At 44.1% G+C, this 19,888-nt stretch overlaps 1 protein-coding gene across 7 annotated transcripts in view; it reads right to left on the minus strand.

Annotated features, from left to right (window-relative positions):
- Positions 1 to 19,888, minus strand: part of peak1 (pseudopodium-enriched atypical kinase 1) — a 288,619-nt gene that overhangs the window by 46,792 nt on the left and 221,939 nt on the right. For all 7 annotated transcript variants that reach the window (XM_029758531.1, XM_029758529.1, XM_029758530.1 and 4 more), the window contains one exon: positions 4,367 to 7,832. In XM_029758531.1, the coding sequence (XP_029614391.1) occupies positions 4,367 to 7,695 (3,329 nt within the window). In that variant the 5' untranslated portion in view covers positions 7,696 to 7,832. The remainder of the gene's footprint in view (positions 1 to 4,366; positions 7,833 to 19,888) is intronic.

The following is a 19,888-nucleotide window of genomic DNA, read 5'->3' on the forward strand; positions in this document are numbered from 1 at the left end:
GTTGTAAATTCAATTGATTGGACATGATTTGGAAAGGCACACACCTGTCTTTATAAGGTCCCACAGTTGACAGTGTATGTCAGAGCAAAAACCAAGCCATGAGGTCGAAGGAATTGTCCGTAGAGCTCAGAGACAGGATTGTGTCGAGGCACAGATCTGGGGAAGTGTACCAAGGCATTGTAGGTCCCCAATTACACAGTGGCTTCCCTCATTCTTAAACGGAATAAGTTTGGAACCACCAAGACTCTTCCTACAGTAGCGTTGTCCGGGTTAGGGAAGGGTTTGGCCGGGGTAGGCCGTCATTGTAAAATAAGAATTTGTTCTTAACTGACTTGCCTAGTTAAATAAAAATAAATAAATTAACCCTGGTCGCCCTAATGACAACATCCAAACTGTCAAGGCTATGGTGTAATGTTTTGACTGACAGACACGAGGTCCTGGTCAGGAAATACACTGAATGCACTACAGAAAAACGGTCCATTATTATTACAGCACTTGCTGAAACGAAGACAGAGGTCTGAGGACACCAATGAGTCAAAACGACGGAACGTACATTCAAATGTAATTTACAACAAGCAGGCTAGAGATTGAACGTGTGCAAGGTCAATTTCATGTCTGTGTTCCAGCTGACCAACAGCAGTCTACAGGCCAGTTGCATATTCATTATTTAGGTGTACTTGCTAAAGGCAAAGCACAACTATAGATTTCTTACATATGCATGTTATTATTTGATTTATTTAACATGCTCTAGAGCTTAAACAATTTAATCCATTAACATGAAACCAACTTCAAATGTCCAGAGTGGCCCAACTCTGATTGCTTAAGAAAATATTTTTGATACCATTTATACTTCTTGAACTACAACAATATTTAAATGAACTCCCAATTCATTCAATAGAAAACAAAGGCCCATAGACTTCAATGTTAAATAAAGAAAATATTCTCTACCCATCTCCTCCTACACCGTTCATACTGGCCTAAATAAGATAGTATCAAATATCCTTTGACAAGCTATGCATACTTTTGGAACTAGAACCATTTTCAGTTAGAGTAAGTTAGCATAACATAACTCACCAACTATAACTCTTGAATTGTTCAAGCTAGAGACACCAAACCAATGTTCTCATGTTCAGGCTGTCCTAACGTCAAAATCTTAAACTTATCAACTATAACTATACACATTTGCTCAAATTAGCATAAAATAACTCACCAACAGTGACTCCTGAACCGTTTAAGCTAGAGACACCAAACCAACTTTCACATATTCAGGCTATCCTAACTTCCAATCCGTAAAAATCTTCATCAAATGTAACTATGTAAATGTGCATAAAATAACTAAACAACAGTAACTCTTGAACCGTTCAAGCTAGAGACACCAAACTGACTTTCTCGTGTTCAGGCTATCCTAACTGTGGTAATTAGCATAAATCAGGTATAAAACATAATGGATTCAATGCCAAAAATAAAAACACAGTGGTAGACATTTTAAATGCTATCACTTTTTAACCATTTCAGCTACAAACATTAAAAAGACATTAACATTTTCTAAACTTTTCAAAACCATAAATACTTTTAAACAAGCTAGCAAGCACACCGCATTTTCTTCAGGAAACACACCTTTCTAATTATTATTATTATCTACTATGTCATTACAAAAATAGTGTCTTCTCTGTACTGCCTTCAAAGAACCTGCGCATTGAAATGTTTTTTTTTGGGACAGGTTATTCAGGAAAAGTTAGGAGTTCAAGCTGAGACAGGTCAGAGCGCAGGGTCTCCAGCGCAGGCTACTGACGCTAGGTCTCCTTTAGAGGACAAAAGAGGAAAGTATAGCAATAGGTAGTGCATCTAAACATTCACAGAATAACGCAGAGATGGATAGTAATATTTCTGAAACAGGTTAGTGAACTCAAGTGTTTTATTAGATTTGTGAAAATACAGGGTGGAATATCAACCAATATCAATCTTGGTTTCATCAGACCAAAGAATCTTGTTTCTCATGGTCGGAGAGTCTTTAAGTGCCTTTTAGCAAACTCCAAACAGGCTGTCATGTGCCTTTTACTGATAAGTGGCTTTCGTCTGGCCACTCCCATAAAGGCCTGATTGGTGGAGTGCTACAGGATAGGGAGGGATGTATTTTCTGTTTGTCTAGATTGTCAGACTATTTATTGTGGTGTTGAAAACGCAAACCATGATATTGAAGTGCCAAAAGTCGGTATGTTTTGTTTATTGGTTGTGTGGTGCATTGGCACAGAAACCTGTTGGTGGAAAATGTGTTGCATATATGTAATATAATTAGACATATGCCATCAGAATGTTGAAAATCTGATTTCCCCCTAGCTGAATATAGTCTGCAACTGGCTCTGATAGTGAAGTAATGAAACAGGCAGGGAGAGTGAGCTCGTCTGTGGCGGTCAGCGAACCCTCAACCTTCTGGCCCGTAGCCCTGCGTGGCATCAACTGTGCCACAAAGGCAAAGTAAATATCCACATTTATATATGAACAATACTCTATCACCTATTCTGCCTTCCTCTTGTGATGATTTAGTCGATAAATTAAATAGCAAATTAAGGGAAATCATCGATGCCACAGCTCCAGTCAAATTGAATAACGCCACATCCAAACAGAGAGCCCCTCAGATGAGTGAGGAAACTAATCAATTAAAGAGAAATTACAGAAAGGCAGAGCAGAAGTGGATTAAGTCAAAGTTGAAGGTCCATTATAATATCTGAGAAAGCAACTTGGCTTATATAACAAGTCAATTAGAAATGCCAGACGGGCTCATTTTTCTAACTTGATCACCATTAATCAGAATAATTAGAGAATGCTCTTCTCCACCATTGATGGCCTGATAAATCCTAACCCCACAAGCCTGTGTGTACTTTTTTCCACATCTAAATGTGATGTGTTTGCGACATCTTTTAGAGATACGATAACAAACATTAGGCTGGGTATCAGTCATGCAAAGCCACTGTGGATTTATTTTCTCTGGTTGACACAGACATGGTCAGGAAAGTGATATCACAACTTAAGCCTTCTAACCTGCCTCCTCGATCCTATTCCCACCACCTTCAACAAAACAGTTTTTAATTGCATATCTGAAGTGCAAGCTATTGTTAAAAACTGCTATGGTGAAACACCTTCTGAAGAAAAGTCTATTAGATTCTTCAACACTTAGCTGCACAGAGACAGTCTTCGTTAAAGTGGTACATGATCTTGGAGCCAACACAGATGCCAATCAGCTCTCTGTCCTTGTACTCTTGGATTTAAGTGCTGCATTCGACACTGTTGAACATGTCCTTCTGGACAGACTGGAAAGGTAGGTTAGCCTCTCCGGTCCAGTTCTAAATTGGTTTAGGACGTACTTAACCGGTCAAGAGTTTGTCATCACCCTTGGTGAACATAACTCAGAAAATACATATCACATGTGGCATTACATAAGGTTTGATTTGGGGTTCGGTACTGTTCAGTGTATATATGTTACCCCTTGGCAGCGTTATCAGAAAGCACAGCATTGATTTTCACTACTACGCAGACAATACACAACTTTACATTTCTGTGTCATCAGAGGATTTTAGCTCCACGGATTCATTATTAGACTGTATTAGTGATTTAAATACTGTGATGGCTCACAACTTCCTCCAGCTAAATCAAGACAAGACCGAGGTACTATTGGAGCCACAGCACAGAGAGAGAATCTGGACGCACATTTTAAAACACCAGGTAAAAGAAAACCTAGGTGTATTTTAGATTTTGAACTCAATTTCAAAGAATGTGACCAAAATAGCTTTTTACCACCTGAGGAACATTGCCATGGTGCGGACCGTTTCTCTCTCAGGCTGATACAGAGAGACTAATCCATGCTTTTATTGCAAGCAGGCTTGACTACTGTAATGTCAACCGCAAAACAGAATGCTGCAGCACAAGTACTGACCAAGACCAGACATAGAGCACACATTACACCGGTTTTAAAGTCTGGCTGCACTGGCTGCCTGTGAGTTTTAGGATTCATTTAAATATTCTTCTATTGGTTTTTAAATCAATCCACGATTGTGCACGCCAATACATGTCAGACATGCTATTTATTTATGTACCCAGTAGGTCCCTCAGGTCCTCTGGCACTGGCCTTTTAACTATCCCAGAGCCTAGGACCAAGAGGCATGGAGAGGCAGCCTTTAGTTATTATGCCCTGTAAAAATATAAGTCTCATCATAAAGCGTGCTGCTTACAAATAACAAGGCCTGCAGTTATCTGCAGTAAGGAGGCGGCTTATAAGTCAGTATAGAGAATATTTTTGAAAAATCTTCCTGAGCAAGGATTAACAATCAAGAGAAATTATCTTTTTTTAAGACAGATTTAAATCAATTACCTGATGGCCTTGCAATGGAGGGCAGTCCCGGTGGTAGATGGTCTGACGTCTTGGTTCTCCTCTGGGGACAGCAGAGACGTTTCTCTGCATTCCTCCACCCGCAGTTCCCCCTCCCAGTCACCGGAGGCGCTGCCGTCTGGCTTGTAGGTGAATATGATTGTGGGTTTCTGACTGGGGTCCTCGTTCTTGGCCTCAGAAAACCAGTGGTGGCGTTGGATGGGCGGAGGTGGCAGCATGTGGATGACCGTCCCGTCTAGCCCCACCAGCTTGCCCTTCTTCGTCTCCTTCTGTGCCTTCTCCCGCTGTTCGTCCTCATCCTTCCGCCGGCGGAAGAAGCTCTTGAAGGAGATCCAGCGTTTGGGCTTGGCGCTCTCTGCCGCCACCCGTCTCCCCTCCCCTCCACCCGGGCTGGTCTCTCCATCACAGGGGCGCGAGGGGGAGCTGGAGGCGGCAGGCTTGGTCCAGTGGCCAAAGTGTCTCTGAAGGATGTTGGAGGCATAGTATGGTGAAGAGGTGGATCTGGGAGGGGGGAATGGAGCGTTGGGCTCTGACTTCGTGGGGCTGGACAGGGGCACGGCTGCTGAGGCACTCTGGGATTTGGGCAGCTGTTTAGAGGGTGTGTCCTTCCTGGGTTTGGACAGGCAGCTGTCAGTGGAGGAGAAAAGAGACTTGGGTCGACTGAGTGTTTCTTTGGTGGCATTGGGTGGGAGGGCATATAGCTCCTCGACACTGCAGGCTTTAGAATGTGGGGAAGGTGACTCTGGGGGAGACTGTGGGGGCTGGATAGAGGCAACAATCTGGGACAACACAGTGCTGGCCTTCTCCCGGTGGCCTGTCCCAGTGCCTGATGATGACAGAGGGAAGTCAGTGCTCCCCTCTTTGCTGGATGTTGTTTCCCCACTGATCTTGCGAGTGCGCCCACTAGTGGCTGAATTGGAGCTGCTTTTGGCCAAGATGGCAGCGACAGTGAGAAGAGTTGGAACAGCAATCGATGTGGCAGCTGAAGGAGAAAGAGAACCAGCAGCCATGCTCGCAGCTATAGTCAAGTCTTTAGTGGTTCTAGCGGTTAGCTCCTGGCTTATCAGGGCTGCTGCAGCGGCTTTCCTTTCTTCAGCAGCAGCTTTCTCTGATGCCGCTTTACCAATAGTTTTCTCTGTAGGAGGAGGTTGGACACTTTCTGAGGAGCCAATCTCCTCATAAGTGTGGCTAGCCACTCTCCCTTCCTTTGTTTGAGGCATCTCCCCACTTAGACCCAGGAAGCTCTTATACACCGCCAGGTTGTCGTAAGCACTTGGGTTGATGACGATAGGCACCTTGACGGCGTTCTTGGATCTGCGGGAGTATGTGGTATCATCCCGGATGATGATGGGGAAGGGGGGCATCCCTGCATTGTTGTAGCTATTGAACTTGATCTCGGACAGGTTAGGGGATTTCACAGGTACAGTCCGAGAGGAGGAGAGGCCAGCAATGGGAGAGGTTGGGGCCGACTTGTGGCTGCAGTGACGAGGTGGGACGGCAGGGCCAGATGTTCCAGTGGACTCCAGATCCACTTTGGCAATCTTCTGACGGGGACTGGTGCTAGACGTCCACACCTCCTGGTAGCGGATAGCACCTGGTTGCTTGCTGGCCTTGCCCTGGAAGACAAACGGTGTGGCGGATGTGGGGGAGATGGGAGATGATGGGGACATGGGTGAGGCTGGAGACAGAGGCTGGCATAAGGGGGAGATGGAGTAGGAAGAGGGGCTAATGGGAGTCTTTGGCTGTTTGGGAGTGCGTTCTTGGTTTTGTTCCTCTGGGCTAGCCATGGATGCAGACACGTCCACCACTGTGTAGGGCTTACAGATAAGATGCTTCTCCAGGTTAACCACACGGTAAGGTTTGGCTTGCTCCTCTGTGGGGCTGAAGCTGATCGTCACTGGCTGCCCTGGAAGAGCTTGAGGCATAGGTAAGCCCTCCCTGCTGTCCTGATCCTCCAAATGGATGGCGAGAACAGCCTTGTGGGTTTCCGTGACCTTGGGTGGACTGACAGCCTTCTGGGTCTGTTGCTCCTTGTCTGTACCAGCAGCCTGAAGGGCCGGTGTTCTGAAAGCTGTGGGGGAGTGCAGACCATTTCTCAGGGGGCCACAGGGAGCACTGCTGCTGCAGCTCGAAGTGGTGCGTAAGTCCTCCGGCAGCGATGATGAGGACTCTGGGGAAGTGGTGCACTCCGAATTGGAGAGAAAGCCGCTGCCCTGCAGGTCACCAGGGCCGTACGGAAGGATGCCGTGGCCTCCATTGGAGTCTGTGGAGGGGTATCCATTAAGGATCTCATCATAACTGTCGTCGTAGTCCACGGCGCAGATCCTCTGGAGTGAGCGGTTACGTAACGGTACAGTGTTCCACTTCTTCCCCTGGGCAAAGGGGACTGGGGAGAGTGTGGCGGCACGGAAGTTGGCGAAGCGCGGCTGGCCCCGCATACGGATCTCCATGGCTAGAAGTTCCTCGTCACTCTCATCCCAGCTCTCATGTTCATCGTCGTCGTTAACTTCACTTTCGTCATCTTCATCCTCATCATCATCCTCTCCTTCGCTGGAGAACTCAGGGTAGCAGAAGCGCCCTCCTTCGGTGCTGATGACCTCCATACTGTTGCTGAGGGACACCCGCTTTTGGGCAGCCCCTCCACTGCTGCTGCTGCTCCCAATGGCCAAGCAACCAGAAGCAGGGAGTCCTCTCTCTAAAGAGCGCTGGAAGGAGCTGCTGATGCGCCCCAAAAAGAGGTCCTTTGACCCGGACAAGGGGCTGGGGCTAGGGCCAGAGCCCAGGCCCGCAATCTCCTTGAGCATATCAGTCAAACCATTGTCATTCCCACGGGGTGCACGCCGACTGCGCTGCCTGTAACGCTCAATCTCCTCCCCGGCATATTCCCCTTCATTGTTATTAGGCCCGCCGGGCTTCTTGCGGTTCATCCCATTGCGAGTCCAGATGGTAAAGGCAGAGGTTTTGCTGGGTTCACCAGCGTCTGGTGGCCGATGTAGGTTGCCCTCCAAGTCCAGGTCGGCCGAAGAGCAGGAGAGCATCATGGTGGGCTTGACAGCGATTGTGGGCTTCTTAGCCACGGGAGGGCGGAAGTGGCCAGAGCGGGCTGAGACACTGTCACCGCCTCCCCTCTGGGAGCTGCTATCGTTGGGTCTAGTTCCAGCAGGGGGTTGGCTCTGTTGTTGGGAGGGTTGCTCAGGGGCAATCTTCTTCAGGCCACCCTCAGCCAGGCGGTGCAGGCTCTTGGGCTTAAAGCAGTTCTTGCACTCGCCTGGTTTCCACACGTGCTCCGTGAAGGTGTTGCAGGCGGACATGGCTGCTGTCCTGGTGAGGCAGCACGGTGGGTCAGTGGACAGGAAACCCCTCCATGGGAACCACAAAGGCAGGGGAATGGACTCTTCTACAGCACCGCTGCCTTCCGGTTAACCCTCAGACCTAGCAGAGACTCAGCCTGAAAGGAAATGAAACATGGCATTATTAAACTGTCATATCACAACATTTGTTTTCTATTTAATTGTTTCAGCATAAAAACTTTTGTATAAAGTTTGTTTAATTCAGTATACTTGACATGAACACAGCATATTCAATGTATTATTGTTTTTTAAAGTAGCCAATATGATGAAATCATGTAATAAATATTTTCATTTTCAAGATGACTAACACTTTTTGAAAGGGGCAACAAACAAAAGGTATTCAAAAATAAAGAGGGTAGGTGCCTAACGTATACAGCCCTAAAATGAAAGATTAATCACTCATGTGAGGTTTTATGACTTTACTTACAACATTTTTTCGTGAGGTAATAATATTTGATAAAATATGTTACAAGTCCAGACATGGCTTAATGACTACCGAATGTACACTTTAAGCCCATGGGTGTTACAAATAAGGCCAACTTTGAAATAATCAATTTTTATTATTTTCCAAATGTTGAAAACTTACAAATGGACATTTCTTATGTAAGCTTAAAATTCTAATCACTTCCCCTAAAGTTAAAATATATTGATCATTACTATTCATGGTAGTAGCATTCATATCCAGAGGTTTTTGTTCTTGCCAACCAGTACATACCTCTTAAACAAATCAACTAATCAGACTTCAATCAAGACGGTGTGTTACTGCTTGGCTAGAACAAAAACGGTCTCAAGACAGTTTCAAATCTCCCTCTCTACTGTTGTATAACAAAAGGTACAGTACATTTGGTGAATGAGGGACAACAATATTAAGATTACTTTATTGGTCAATTGCATACAAAGTCCAACTGAAATGTCACTTCCGCTTTTAACCCAACCACTGCGTAAGACACATGCATACATACATATACAGGTTTTTTGGAGAGGAGCTGCCACACTGGGCGCCCTGGGAGCTGTTGTTGTGGGGGAGTTGAGTGCCTTGCTCAAGGGCACAACGGCAGGTAATGGCATCTATGCTTTGACACCAGCAACCTTCCGGTTGCCAGCTCACTTCATGCCAGATGTCATTCCCATCGGACCTGGATTCAAACTGGAAACCCTCCGGTTTCTGGTTCACTTCTCGCACCCCTAAGCTACATGCCGCACAGACAATGCCCCAGCCCTAACTGCATGAGTAGTAGTCCAATAGTAATCACCTTGTCCTTCATTTGCTTCCATTTTTGTCCACTACTTGTAGGTCTTTTATCCCTGATATGCTTAAAACTTTTGCATCAATGACTACCTGTCCACTGCAAACGTATTGGAATAAAACACCACGGATAAAGTTCGGAATGACACAATTTCATGTGTATGCCACAATGCAGGGCTACATTTATTTAGAGATCTCCCCCATAAATCAACAGCAAGGACTTAGGGTGAAGACAAAACTACCAGTCAAAAGTTTTAGAAGTCTACTCATTCAAGGGTTTTTCTTTATTTTTACAATTTTCTACATTTTAGAATAATAGGGAAGACATCAAAAACTATGAAATAACAGATGGAATAATGTAGTAACCAAAAAAAGTATTTTCTATATATTTTATATTTGAGATTCTTCAAATAGCCACCATTTGCCCCGATGACAGCTTTGCACTCTTGGCATTCTCTCAACCAGCTTCATGAAGTAGTCACCTGAAATGCATTTGAAATTACAGGTGTGCCTTCTTAAAAGTTAATTTGTGGATTTGTTTTATGCGTTTGAGCCAATCAGTTGTTTTGTGACAAGGTAGGGGGAGTATACAGAAGAAAGCCCTATTTGGTAAAAGACCAAGTCCATATTATGACAAGAACAGCTCAAATAAGCAAAGAGAAACAACAGTCCATCATTACTTTGAGACATGAAGGTCAGACAATATGGAAAAGTTCAAAAACGTTTAAAGTTTTTCAAGTGCAGTCGCAAAAACCATCAAGCGCTATGGTGAAACTGGCTCTCATGAGGACCACCACAGCAATGGAAGACCCAGAGTTACCTCATCTGCAGAGGATAAGTTCATTAGTCACCAGCCTCAGAAATTGTAGTCCAAATAAATGCTTCACAGATATAAAGTAACAGACACATCTCAACATCAACTGTTCAGAGACTGCGTGAATCAGGCCTTAATGGTCAAATTCCTGCAAAGAAGCCACTACTAAAGGACACCAACAAGAAGAGACTCGCTTGGGCCAAGAAACACGAGCAATGGACATTAGACCGGTGGAATTTTGTCCTATGGTCTGGAGTCCAAATTTGAGATGTTTGGTTCCAACCGCCGTGTCTTTGTGAGACGCGGTGTGGGTGAACAGATGATCTCGGTATGTGTGGTCCCCACAGTAAAGCATGGAGGTGGTGGTGTTATGGTGTGGGGGTGCTTTGCTGGTGACACTGTCTGTGATTTATTTATAATTCAAGGCACACTTAACCAGCATGGCTACCACAGCATTCTGCAGCGATATGTATGTCATGCCATCCCATCTGGTTTGCGCTTAGTGGGACTATAATTTGTTACTCAACAGAACAATGACCCAACACACCTCCAGGCTGTGTACGGGCTATTTTACCAAGAAGGAGAGTGATGGAGTGCTGCATGACCTGGCCTCCACAATCACCCAACCTCAACCCAATTGTGATGGTTTGGGATGAGTTGGACCGCAGAGTAAAGGAAAAACAGACAACAAGTGCTCAGCATGTGGGAACTCCTTCAAGACTGTTGGAAAAGCATTCCAGGTGAAGCTGGTTGTGAGAAAGCTGTCATCAAGGCAAAAGGTTGCCATTTGAAGAATCTCAAATATATTTTGATTTGTTTAACACTTTTGGTTACTACATGATTCCATGTGTGTTATTTCATAGTTTTGATGTCTTCACTACTATTCTACAACGTAGAAAATAGTAAAAATAAAGAAAAACCCTTGAATGAGTAGGTGTTCTAAAACTTTTGACCGGTAGTGTATGTTTACTCATAAAATATTTGGAAACCAATGGTCTGGGGTATAAATATACACAATACTGTATACTACAATATTACGCAAAGTTAGTATTGATCACATTGAACAATATTCATTTCCATTCTGTATAGAGTGGGTGCTTTTTCTGCTACTGTACCCTTGAAACCCACCTGAGATAAATGGAAAATGTACAAAAGGCACATATGTACAACATTGCAAGGTTCATTTAAGAGTAAAATAAGGTAAAACGCATAAAACAATGAGCTGTGAGTGATTGATATCCATTATATTGTTCACCAAGTTTTGTTGCTACTGTATTGGCTGTGACGTGGTACGACTGCTGGCATGAAAATATCATTTTCAATTGAAAATAAATAGTAATTAATGCCCATGATATATGCGCATGATAGCATACTACAACACATGAATGTCTTAATTTTACATTAAATATGATCACTTATATTTTACATGAAATATGATCACTTATCTTAGGGTACTACAAATATCTGTAGAATGTTTTCATCCGAGTCACCTCCACACCAGTTGTTTTTTCAGCTTTGAAATTGGCCACTAGTAGGAATTTACACAACTGTCAATAACTTAAAGGGAAGTTTATCCGCTGCGCTTTCACTGTATACGTTATGTCCATTCATATTTTATTAACATATAATGCCTAATAAAAATCAAGAATTTCCTCACTATACACAAATACGAGTGTTTCTACATCTCACCGGTAGAAACAGGCCATCTACATTTCCTGGTTGTAAGCAAACCACAATATCCAGAATTCAATGTGATTTCAGGAAGTAGTACCGCCACCGGTCAAGTTGGATCCAGTTGAGAATTGGCATCAACAGGTAGTTAACGTTACTCACTGGACCAGCCCCTTGTTCATAGAACATCAGATTGTGAATAACACCAGATTGCAAAAGCACAATCCCCTCTGGAGAAAACTGAATCATCAATAGACAAGCTAAGTGCTCCTCAAACTTTTCACACCCTTGCAGTGAGTTCTTTGGCATAGGGGAGAGGGGCTGTTAGAACACTCTTCTAGTCTATTCACTCTATTTTTGGCAGCGCTTGTCTACTCAACAGCACAACTGTAGGTGGTCATACACAACAATACATGACTAGACTGTCTACAAGTCAAGCCCCCCGATACAGTTCACACCTTTCCTAATAGCCCATCTCAATGGCCCATCATTGACACCGAGTTTAACAAAACACATGTCTACTGTAACCTTTTTTTGTTAACAGATGAACATGGTTTCTTGTATGGTTAGACATCCTCATAATCAGTCATGTCTTTCCAGGAGACTTGCAGTACAAACAGATCACCTGCAAGAGATCAAAGCAGCGGGTTGAGAAGAAAGTGTACAAGCCTAGAACCCACCACTTCAGGGAGAGGCTTGTCCACCTGGTTGTGGAGCGCAGAAATGGTCAAGACGTGGTCTACAAGCAGCCAGAGTCACAGCTCCCCAAATCCAATATCCCTGCCAACATCACCACAGCGCCAACGCCTGCTAAACCAGCTGCCATTGCCCAACACAAGACAAGGTTCACCAACTGAAAAACATCCAGGATCACCCGCAGGTGAAGATGCCGGATGTGGAGGTCCTGGGTTGGAATGGTTACAAGTGGTCTGCGGTTGTGAGGCCGGTTGGACGTACTGCCAAAATCTCAAAAACGATGTTGGAGGCGGTTTATGGTAGAGCAATGAACATTAAATTATCTTGCAACAGCTCTGGTGGACATTCCTGCAGTCAGCATGCCAATTGCACTCTCCCTCAAAACTTGAGACATCTGTGGCATTGTGCTGTGTGACAAAACTGCACATTTTAGAATGGCCTTCAATTGTCCCCAGCACAAGGTGCACCTATGTAATGATCATGCTGTTTAGTCAGCTTCTGGGCAAAGGAGAAATGCTCATTAACATGGATGTAAACAAATTTGTGCACAACATTTGAGAGAAAGCTTTTTGTGTGTATGGAACATGTCTGGTATCTTTTATTTCAGCTCATGAAACATGAGACAAACACTTTACATGTTGCGTTAATATTTTTGTTCAGTATAGAATGCCTAGTATGCTCACAACTGCATTGTGGTATAAATATCGCTTCAGAAAGTATTCATGCTCCTGGATTTATTCAACATTTTGTTCTGTTACAGCCAGAATTGGATTAAACAGATTTTCTTACCCATCTACAAGCAACACCCCATAATGATGAAGTGAAAACATGATTTTAGAAAACTTTTCACATTTTTTGAAACTGAAATACAGAAATCTCATTTACAAAAATATTCACACCCTTGAGAAAATACATGTTAGAATCACCTTCGGCAACGATTACAGCTGTGGGTCTTTCTGGGTACGTCTCGAAGAGCACTGCACACCTGGATTCTACAATATTTCCACATGATTCTTTAAAAAATCATTCTCAATCTCTGTCAAGTTGGTTGTTGATCGTTGCTAGACCGCCATTTTCAAGGCTTTCCATAGATTTGAGCCGATATATGTTAGTATTGTGGAGTAACTACAATGTTTTTGATCCATCCTCAGTTCTCTCTCATCACAGCCATTAAATTCTGTAACTTTTTTAGTCACCATTGGACACTTTGTGAAATTTCTGAGCGCCTTGATCTTTCTATTGACTAGGTGTATTGATACAACATCCAAAGTGATATTCAATGTCTGCTTTTTGTTGTTGTTGCCGCCATCTACCAATAGGTTTCCTTTTTTGTATTAACCCATCCATTAACCCAGATTTCCACTGGTCTAATGTCCATCCACTGGTCTAATGTCCATTGCTTGTGTTTCTTGGCCCAAAAAAGTCTTCATATTATTGGTGTCCATTAGTAGTGGTATCTGACCATGAAGGCCTGATTCCCCACAGTCTCCTCTGAACAGTTGATGTTGAGATGTGCTTGTTCCTTGAACTCTGTGAAGCATTTATTTGGGCTGCAATTTCTGAGGCTGGTAATTCTTAATGAACTTATCCTCTGCAGCAGAGGTAACTCTGGGTCTTCCTTTCCTGTGGCGGTCCTCATGAGAGCCAGTTTCATCACTGCACTTGAAGAAACTTTGAAAGTTCTTGAAATTTTCAAGATCGACTGACCTTCATTTCTTAAAGTAATTATGGACTGTCATTTCTCTTTGCTTATTTACCATTCCTGAACGTGTGACCAGAAAGAAGCTACCTAGGGGCAATACCAGAATAACTTATCTAGTGATTCTGTCTCTTCACAGCAGAATAGGTGCCCTTCTTTGTGAGGCATTGGAAACCTTGGGGTCTTTTTAGTTGTGATCTGTCTTCAGTCGATAAGTATTCAAGCCCTTTGTTATGGCAAACCTAAATAAGTTCAGAAATAAACATTTGCTAATCAAGTCACATAATAAGTTGCATGTACTCTGTGTGCAATAATAGCTTTTAACATGATTTTTGAATGACTACCTCACTCTGTACCCCACACATACAATTATCTGTAAAGTTCCTCAGTCAAGCAGTGAATTTCAAACACAGATTCAACCACAAAGACCAGCAAGGTTTTCCAATGCCTTGCAAAGAAGGGCACCTACTGAAAGATGGGTAAACAAATTAATAAAAAAGCTGTCATTGAATATCCCTTTGAGCATGGTGAAGTTATTAAATACACCCAGTCACTAAAGATACAGGCTTCCTTCCTAACTCAGTTGCTTGAGAAGAAGGAAACCGACTCCTCTGCCCACCACAATGTGTCTGTGAGATGTCAAGGAGCATGGACACATCACCGGATGTCAGAGGTATTTTTTATTTTCACCAATAATCTAAAATGGTTAATTGTTGCACAATTAGGCGTTCATTCAAACACTGAAAAAGAGTGATATTCTCAAAAGTTATATTTAATGCAGTTTTTTCATACGGTGTAGTAAGGTGTTGCATCGGTGTCCTGAAATCCATTGCAGGTTCTTGTGCCACCTATTGAGAGACTAAGGCAGGCTCATCTCTCAGGTAAAGCTGGGGACACAATCTTGGAGAAAGATGCAAAGAAGGGTCGCCAGAGGAGAAAGCAGATAAGCCTTTTTGGACAAGTAGCATCTGTGTAACACTAGCTTAATTACTGCTGGTCCTTGGAATACAACGTACATACATTGCCCTATTACATGTTTCAAGTTTGCTTTAAATGGCACCGGAGGGGATGGTTGCCGTTTTATGGGCTCCTAATCAACTGTGATATTTTTTGTAACTCATTTTATACATAATGTTTCTGCTACCATCTAATGACCGAAAATAGCTTCTGGACATCAGAACAGCGATTACTCAACTCAAACTGTATGAATATTTTTTCTTTAATGAGTCCGACGTCTTTAATGAGGCCCAAATCCCATGTCATTCTTGTGAAGAAAAGACGGAAATACAGGGTGCGGAGGACTGGATGCCTTGTGAAAATTCGGCCAGTGAGTAAACCACCACTACCATCTGTATTATTGGCCAACGTGCAATTATTGGAAAACCAACTGGACGATTTACAATTAAGACTATCCTACCAACTGGACATTAAAAACGGTAATATCTTATGTTTCACCGAGTCTTGGCTGAACGACATGGAAAATATCTTCTTCGTGTTTCGGCAGGACAGAGTAGCTACGCCTGGTAAGATGAGTGGTGGGGGTGTGTGTATTTGTCAACTGCTGGTGCACAATGTCTAATATTAAAGAAGTCTCGAGGTATTGCTCGCCTGAGGTAGAATACCTCATGATAAGCTGTAAACCACACTATCTACCAAAAGAGCTCACATCTATATTATTCGTAGCCGTCTATTTTCCACCAGAAACTGATGCTGGCACTAAGACCGCACTCAAAGAGCTGTATAAGACCATAAGCAAACAAGAAAATGCTCATCCAGAAGCAGCGCTCCTAGTGGCCGGGGACTTTAATGCAGGCACACTTAAATCAGTTATGCCTCATTTCTACCAGCATGTCACATGTGCAACCAGAGGGAAAAAACTATAGAGCACCTTTAATCCACACACAGAGACACACACAAAGCTCTCCCTCGCCCTCCATTTGGCAAATCCCACCATAATTCCATCCTCCTGATTCCAGCTTACAAGCAAAAAGTAAAGCAGGAAGAACCAGTGACTCGCTCTATACGGAAGTGGTCAGATGACGCGGATGCTACACTACAGGACTGTTTTGCTAGCACAGACTGGAATATGTCCCGGGATTCATCCAACGGCATTGAGGAGTATACCACCTCAGTCACCGGCTTCAACAATAAGTGCATCGACGACATCGTCCCCACAGTGACCGTACGTACATTTTCCAACCAGGAGCCATGGATTACAGGCATCATCCACACAGAGCTAAAGGCTAGAGCTGCCGCTTTCAAGGAGAGGGACACTAATCCGGACGCTTATAAGAAATCCCGCTATGCCCTCAGACGAACCGTCAAACACAGGACTAAGATGACTAATACTACTACACCGGCCCAGACACTCGTCGGATGTGGAAGGGCTTGAAAATGATCACGGACTACAAAGGGAAACCCAGCCGCAAGCTGCCCAGTGATGCGAGCCTTCCAAACGAGGTAAATGCCTTTTATGCTCGCTTTGAGGCAAGCAACACTGAAGCATGCATGAGAGTACCAGCTGTTCCGGACGACTGTGTGATCATGCTCTCCGAAGCCGATGTGAGCAATGCCTTTAAACAGGTCAACATTCACAAAGCTGCGGGGCCAGACGGATTACCAGAACGTGTACTCAAAGCATGTGCGGACCAACACCATCATGCGCGGACTGGTCATGGCTCACAACACCATCATGCCAGAAACCCTAGACCCACTCCAATTTGCATACCGCCCCAACAGGTCCACAGATGATGCAATCTCTATTGCACTCCACACTGCCCTTTCCCACCTGGACAAAAGGAACACCTATGTGAGAATTCTGTTCAGCGTTCAACACCATAGTACCCACAAAACTCATCACTAAGCTAAGGACCCTGGAACTAAACACCTCCCTCTGCAACTGGATCCTGGACTTCCTGACGGGCCGCCCCCAGGTGGTAAGGGTAGACAACAACACATATGCCACACTGATTCTCAACACTGGGGCCCCTTAGTCCCTTCCTGTACTCCATGTTCACCCACGACTGCGTGGCCAAGCACGACTCCAACACCATCATTAAGTTTGCTAATGACACAACAGTGGTAGGCCTGATCACCGAAAGCCTATGGGGAGGTGGTCAGAGACCTGGCAGTGTGGTGCCAGGACAACAACCTTTCTCTTAATGTGAGCAAGACAAAGGAGCTGATCATGGATTATAGGAAAAGGAGGGCCGAATTTGTTGCAGCACAGACATTCCTCTTTTGTCAACATGGTTGGACAGCACCCACATACGAACCACCAGTCAGAGTCTGACCATGGCTACCCAGGATCATGAGCTGCTTGCTGGTCTCACAATTCTTGTTCTCACTGTCTCAACTCATCTTCAGTGTATTCCAGCTCAAATAAATAGGGCTGTATGTCCCTATGTAAAAGAATATTAAACAAATATTTTGTCGTCCAGCTCTTCTTGGAAAGAAGGCTAAGAAGCAGCCATTCTAACTATTTAGCCATCTCGGATAGACAGTGCACGGGTAACATAGCTCCCGTGAACCTGTATAAACTAGTACAGCACCCGTTTTCAAAAGCTTGCCTTCGAGGCTGTGAATACAATTGGACAAGGAAGTAGGGCTCCAGTCAAGCTGAAGTCTTTACAAAGCCAGGAAAAATTAGTCAACCTAGATATCCTGCAGTGTCGTGGCAGACAGGAACATCGTTGAGACAAGTCCAATGGCTTTATTGAACAAGGACAACCATTTCTACTTGCTGCTAGCGTGATCGGCAAAACACAAAGGCAATAACAATAATAGCTACAAAACATGAATCCATTCATTTTTAGATCAGACAGCAGGCTCAATCAACCGATGATTGTGGACTACAGGAAAAAGAGGACCGAGCACGCCCTCATTCTCATCGACTAGGCTGCGGTAGAGCAGGTTGAGAGCTTCAAGTTCCTTGGTGTCCACATCACCAACATGGTCAAAGCACACCAAGACAGTCGTGAAGACGGCACGACAAAACCTATTCCCACTCAAGAGACTGAAAATATTTGTCATGGGTCCTCAGATCCCCAAAAGGTTCTACAGCTACACCATCGAGAGCATCCTGACTGGTTGCATCACTGCCTGGTATGGCAACTGCTCGGCCTCCGACCGCAAGGCACTACAGGGGGTAGTACGAACGGCCCAGTACATCAATCACCGGGGCCAAGCTTCCTGACATCCAGGACCTCTATACCAGGCGGTGTCAGAGGAAGGCCCTAAAAATTGGCAAAGACTCCAGCCACCCTAGTCATAGACTGTTCTCTCTGCTACCGGATGGCAAGCGGTACCGGAGTGCCAAGTCTAGGTCCAAGAGGCTTCTAAACAGCTTCTACCCCCAAGCCAATTAGACTCTTGAACATCTAGTCAAATGGCTACCCAGACTATTTGCAGTGCCCCACCCCCACCCCCTCTTTACACCACTGCTACTCTCTGTTGTCATCTATGCATAGTCACTTTAATAACTCTACCCACATGTACCTACTACCTCAACTAACCGGTGCCTCCGCACATCGACTCTGTATCGGTACCCCCCTGTATATAGTCTCGCTATTGTTATTTTACTGCTGCTCTTTAATTACTTGTTACTTTAATCTCTTGTTCATATCCATATTTTTTTGAAATGACATTGTTGGTTAGGGGCTTGTAAGTAAGCATTTCACTATAAGGTTTACACCTGTTGTATTCGGCGCATGTGACCAATACAATTTGATTTGATGAGATTGGATATACTCTCTGGCATGAAAATTCTAAAATACCGCTATGGTGCATAACTATGTCTGAAACACTCATCACGCAGAATTATGAAGGGAGAAAGGAAAAACACCCCAAACAGTGTCTAGCTGTGACGTTTCCCTTTAATAATAGAACATCATTGACTAAAACTGGAATGTATACCACAATTCATTTTTTTACCTTACCTTTATTTAAGAACAAATTCTTATTTTCAAAGACGGCCTAGGAACAGTGGGTTAACAGATTTTTACCTTGTCAGCTCGGGGATTCGATCTTGCAACCTTTCGGTTACTAGTCCAACGCTCTAACCACTAGGCTACCTGCCGCCCCAACTGGTTCACCCACATGAACTGGTTGAAACATTAAAATAGCTGAATTCATCCAAAGATGGAAGTGGGCTTAATGGGTACACGGGCTGACTCTTACCCGACACATTTGCATGAACAAGTCAAAATGGAAATCAAAACCAATCCATGCATGCATATAGAGGTAACAAAAACACACAGCACTGCTCCCTTCCCTCCATTAGATGGCAATGCTTTGCAATGTTTTCTCTGTCAGAGGCAGACTAACTCCTCTCCACTGAGGGGCAGTGAGCTCCCCTGCTCCTCTAACTCCTCAGCTGAGCCTGTGAGTCTATGGGGCCAGGGGGTCAGAAATTTCCCTGGCCTATTTTTGGACTGCAGCTCTGTGCAGTTGCTAGTTACAATCAGCCAGGCTTACAAGGGATCTACGGACTGACAATGCAATAAAGTCAGGCCCCATGCTGAAATCTATCTGCATCGGAGGAGCTAGGGCTGGGCAGGTCTTTTCAACTGAATTCAGATTTGTTTCATTTCAGTCCAAACAGTACGGTTGAACTGTATTTTGCAGTGTCAACAGAAATAACCAGGTAAATGATTGGTGCCTTAGTGTAGTTAATATAACTACTATAACTAAATAAATGCTCGGTAGGTAATGCTTGATCGGTAATTCAGCTTTGACCAATGATCAGAGCTTGTTTGCTGTATTACCATGGGCTATTATAGTGGACAATTAGTGGCTGCATTATAGTGAATTATGACTAAACTAACTACTATATGACTAAAATGATGATTCAGAGGAGCAAACCAGATAGATATGCTTACTGGCAATTCAAACAAGGAGGACCAAGACAGATGTACACCAGTTATCTGTGAGAGCTCAGTGGTCAAACACTTCCTGTTTTCAAGGGATACCAGGTCACACTTCCATGTGGCCCATGTGGCGACAGGAAACCACATCCTTGAAAACCTAT

Source organism: Salmo trutta, chromosome 7, assembly GCF_901001165.1.
Source record: "Salmo trutta chromosome 7, fSalTru1.1, whole genome shotgun sequence".
NCBI lineage: Eukaryota > Metazoa > Chordata > Actinopteri > Salmoniformes > Salmonidae > Salmo > Salmo trutta.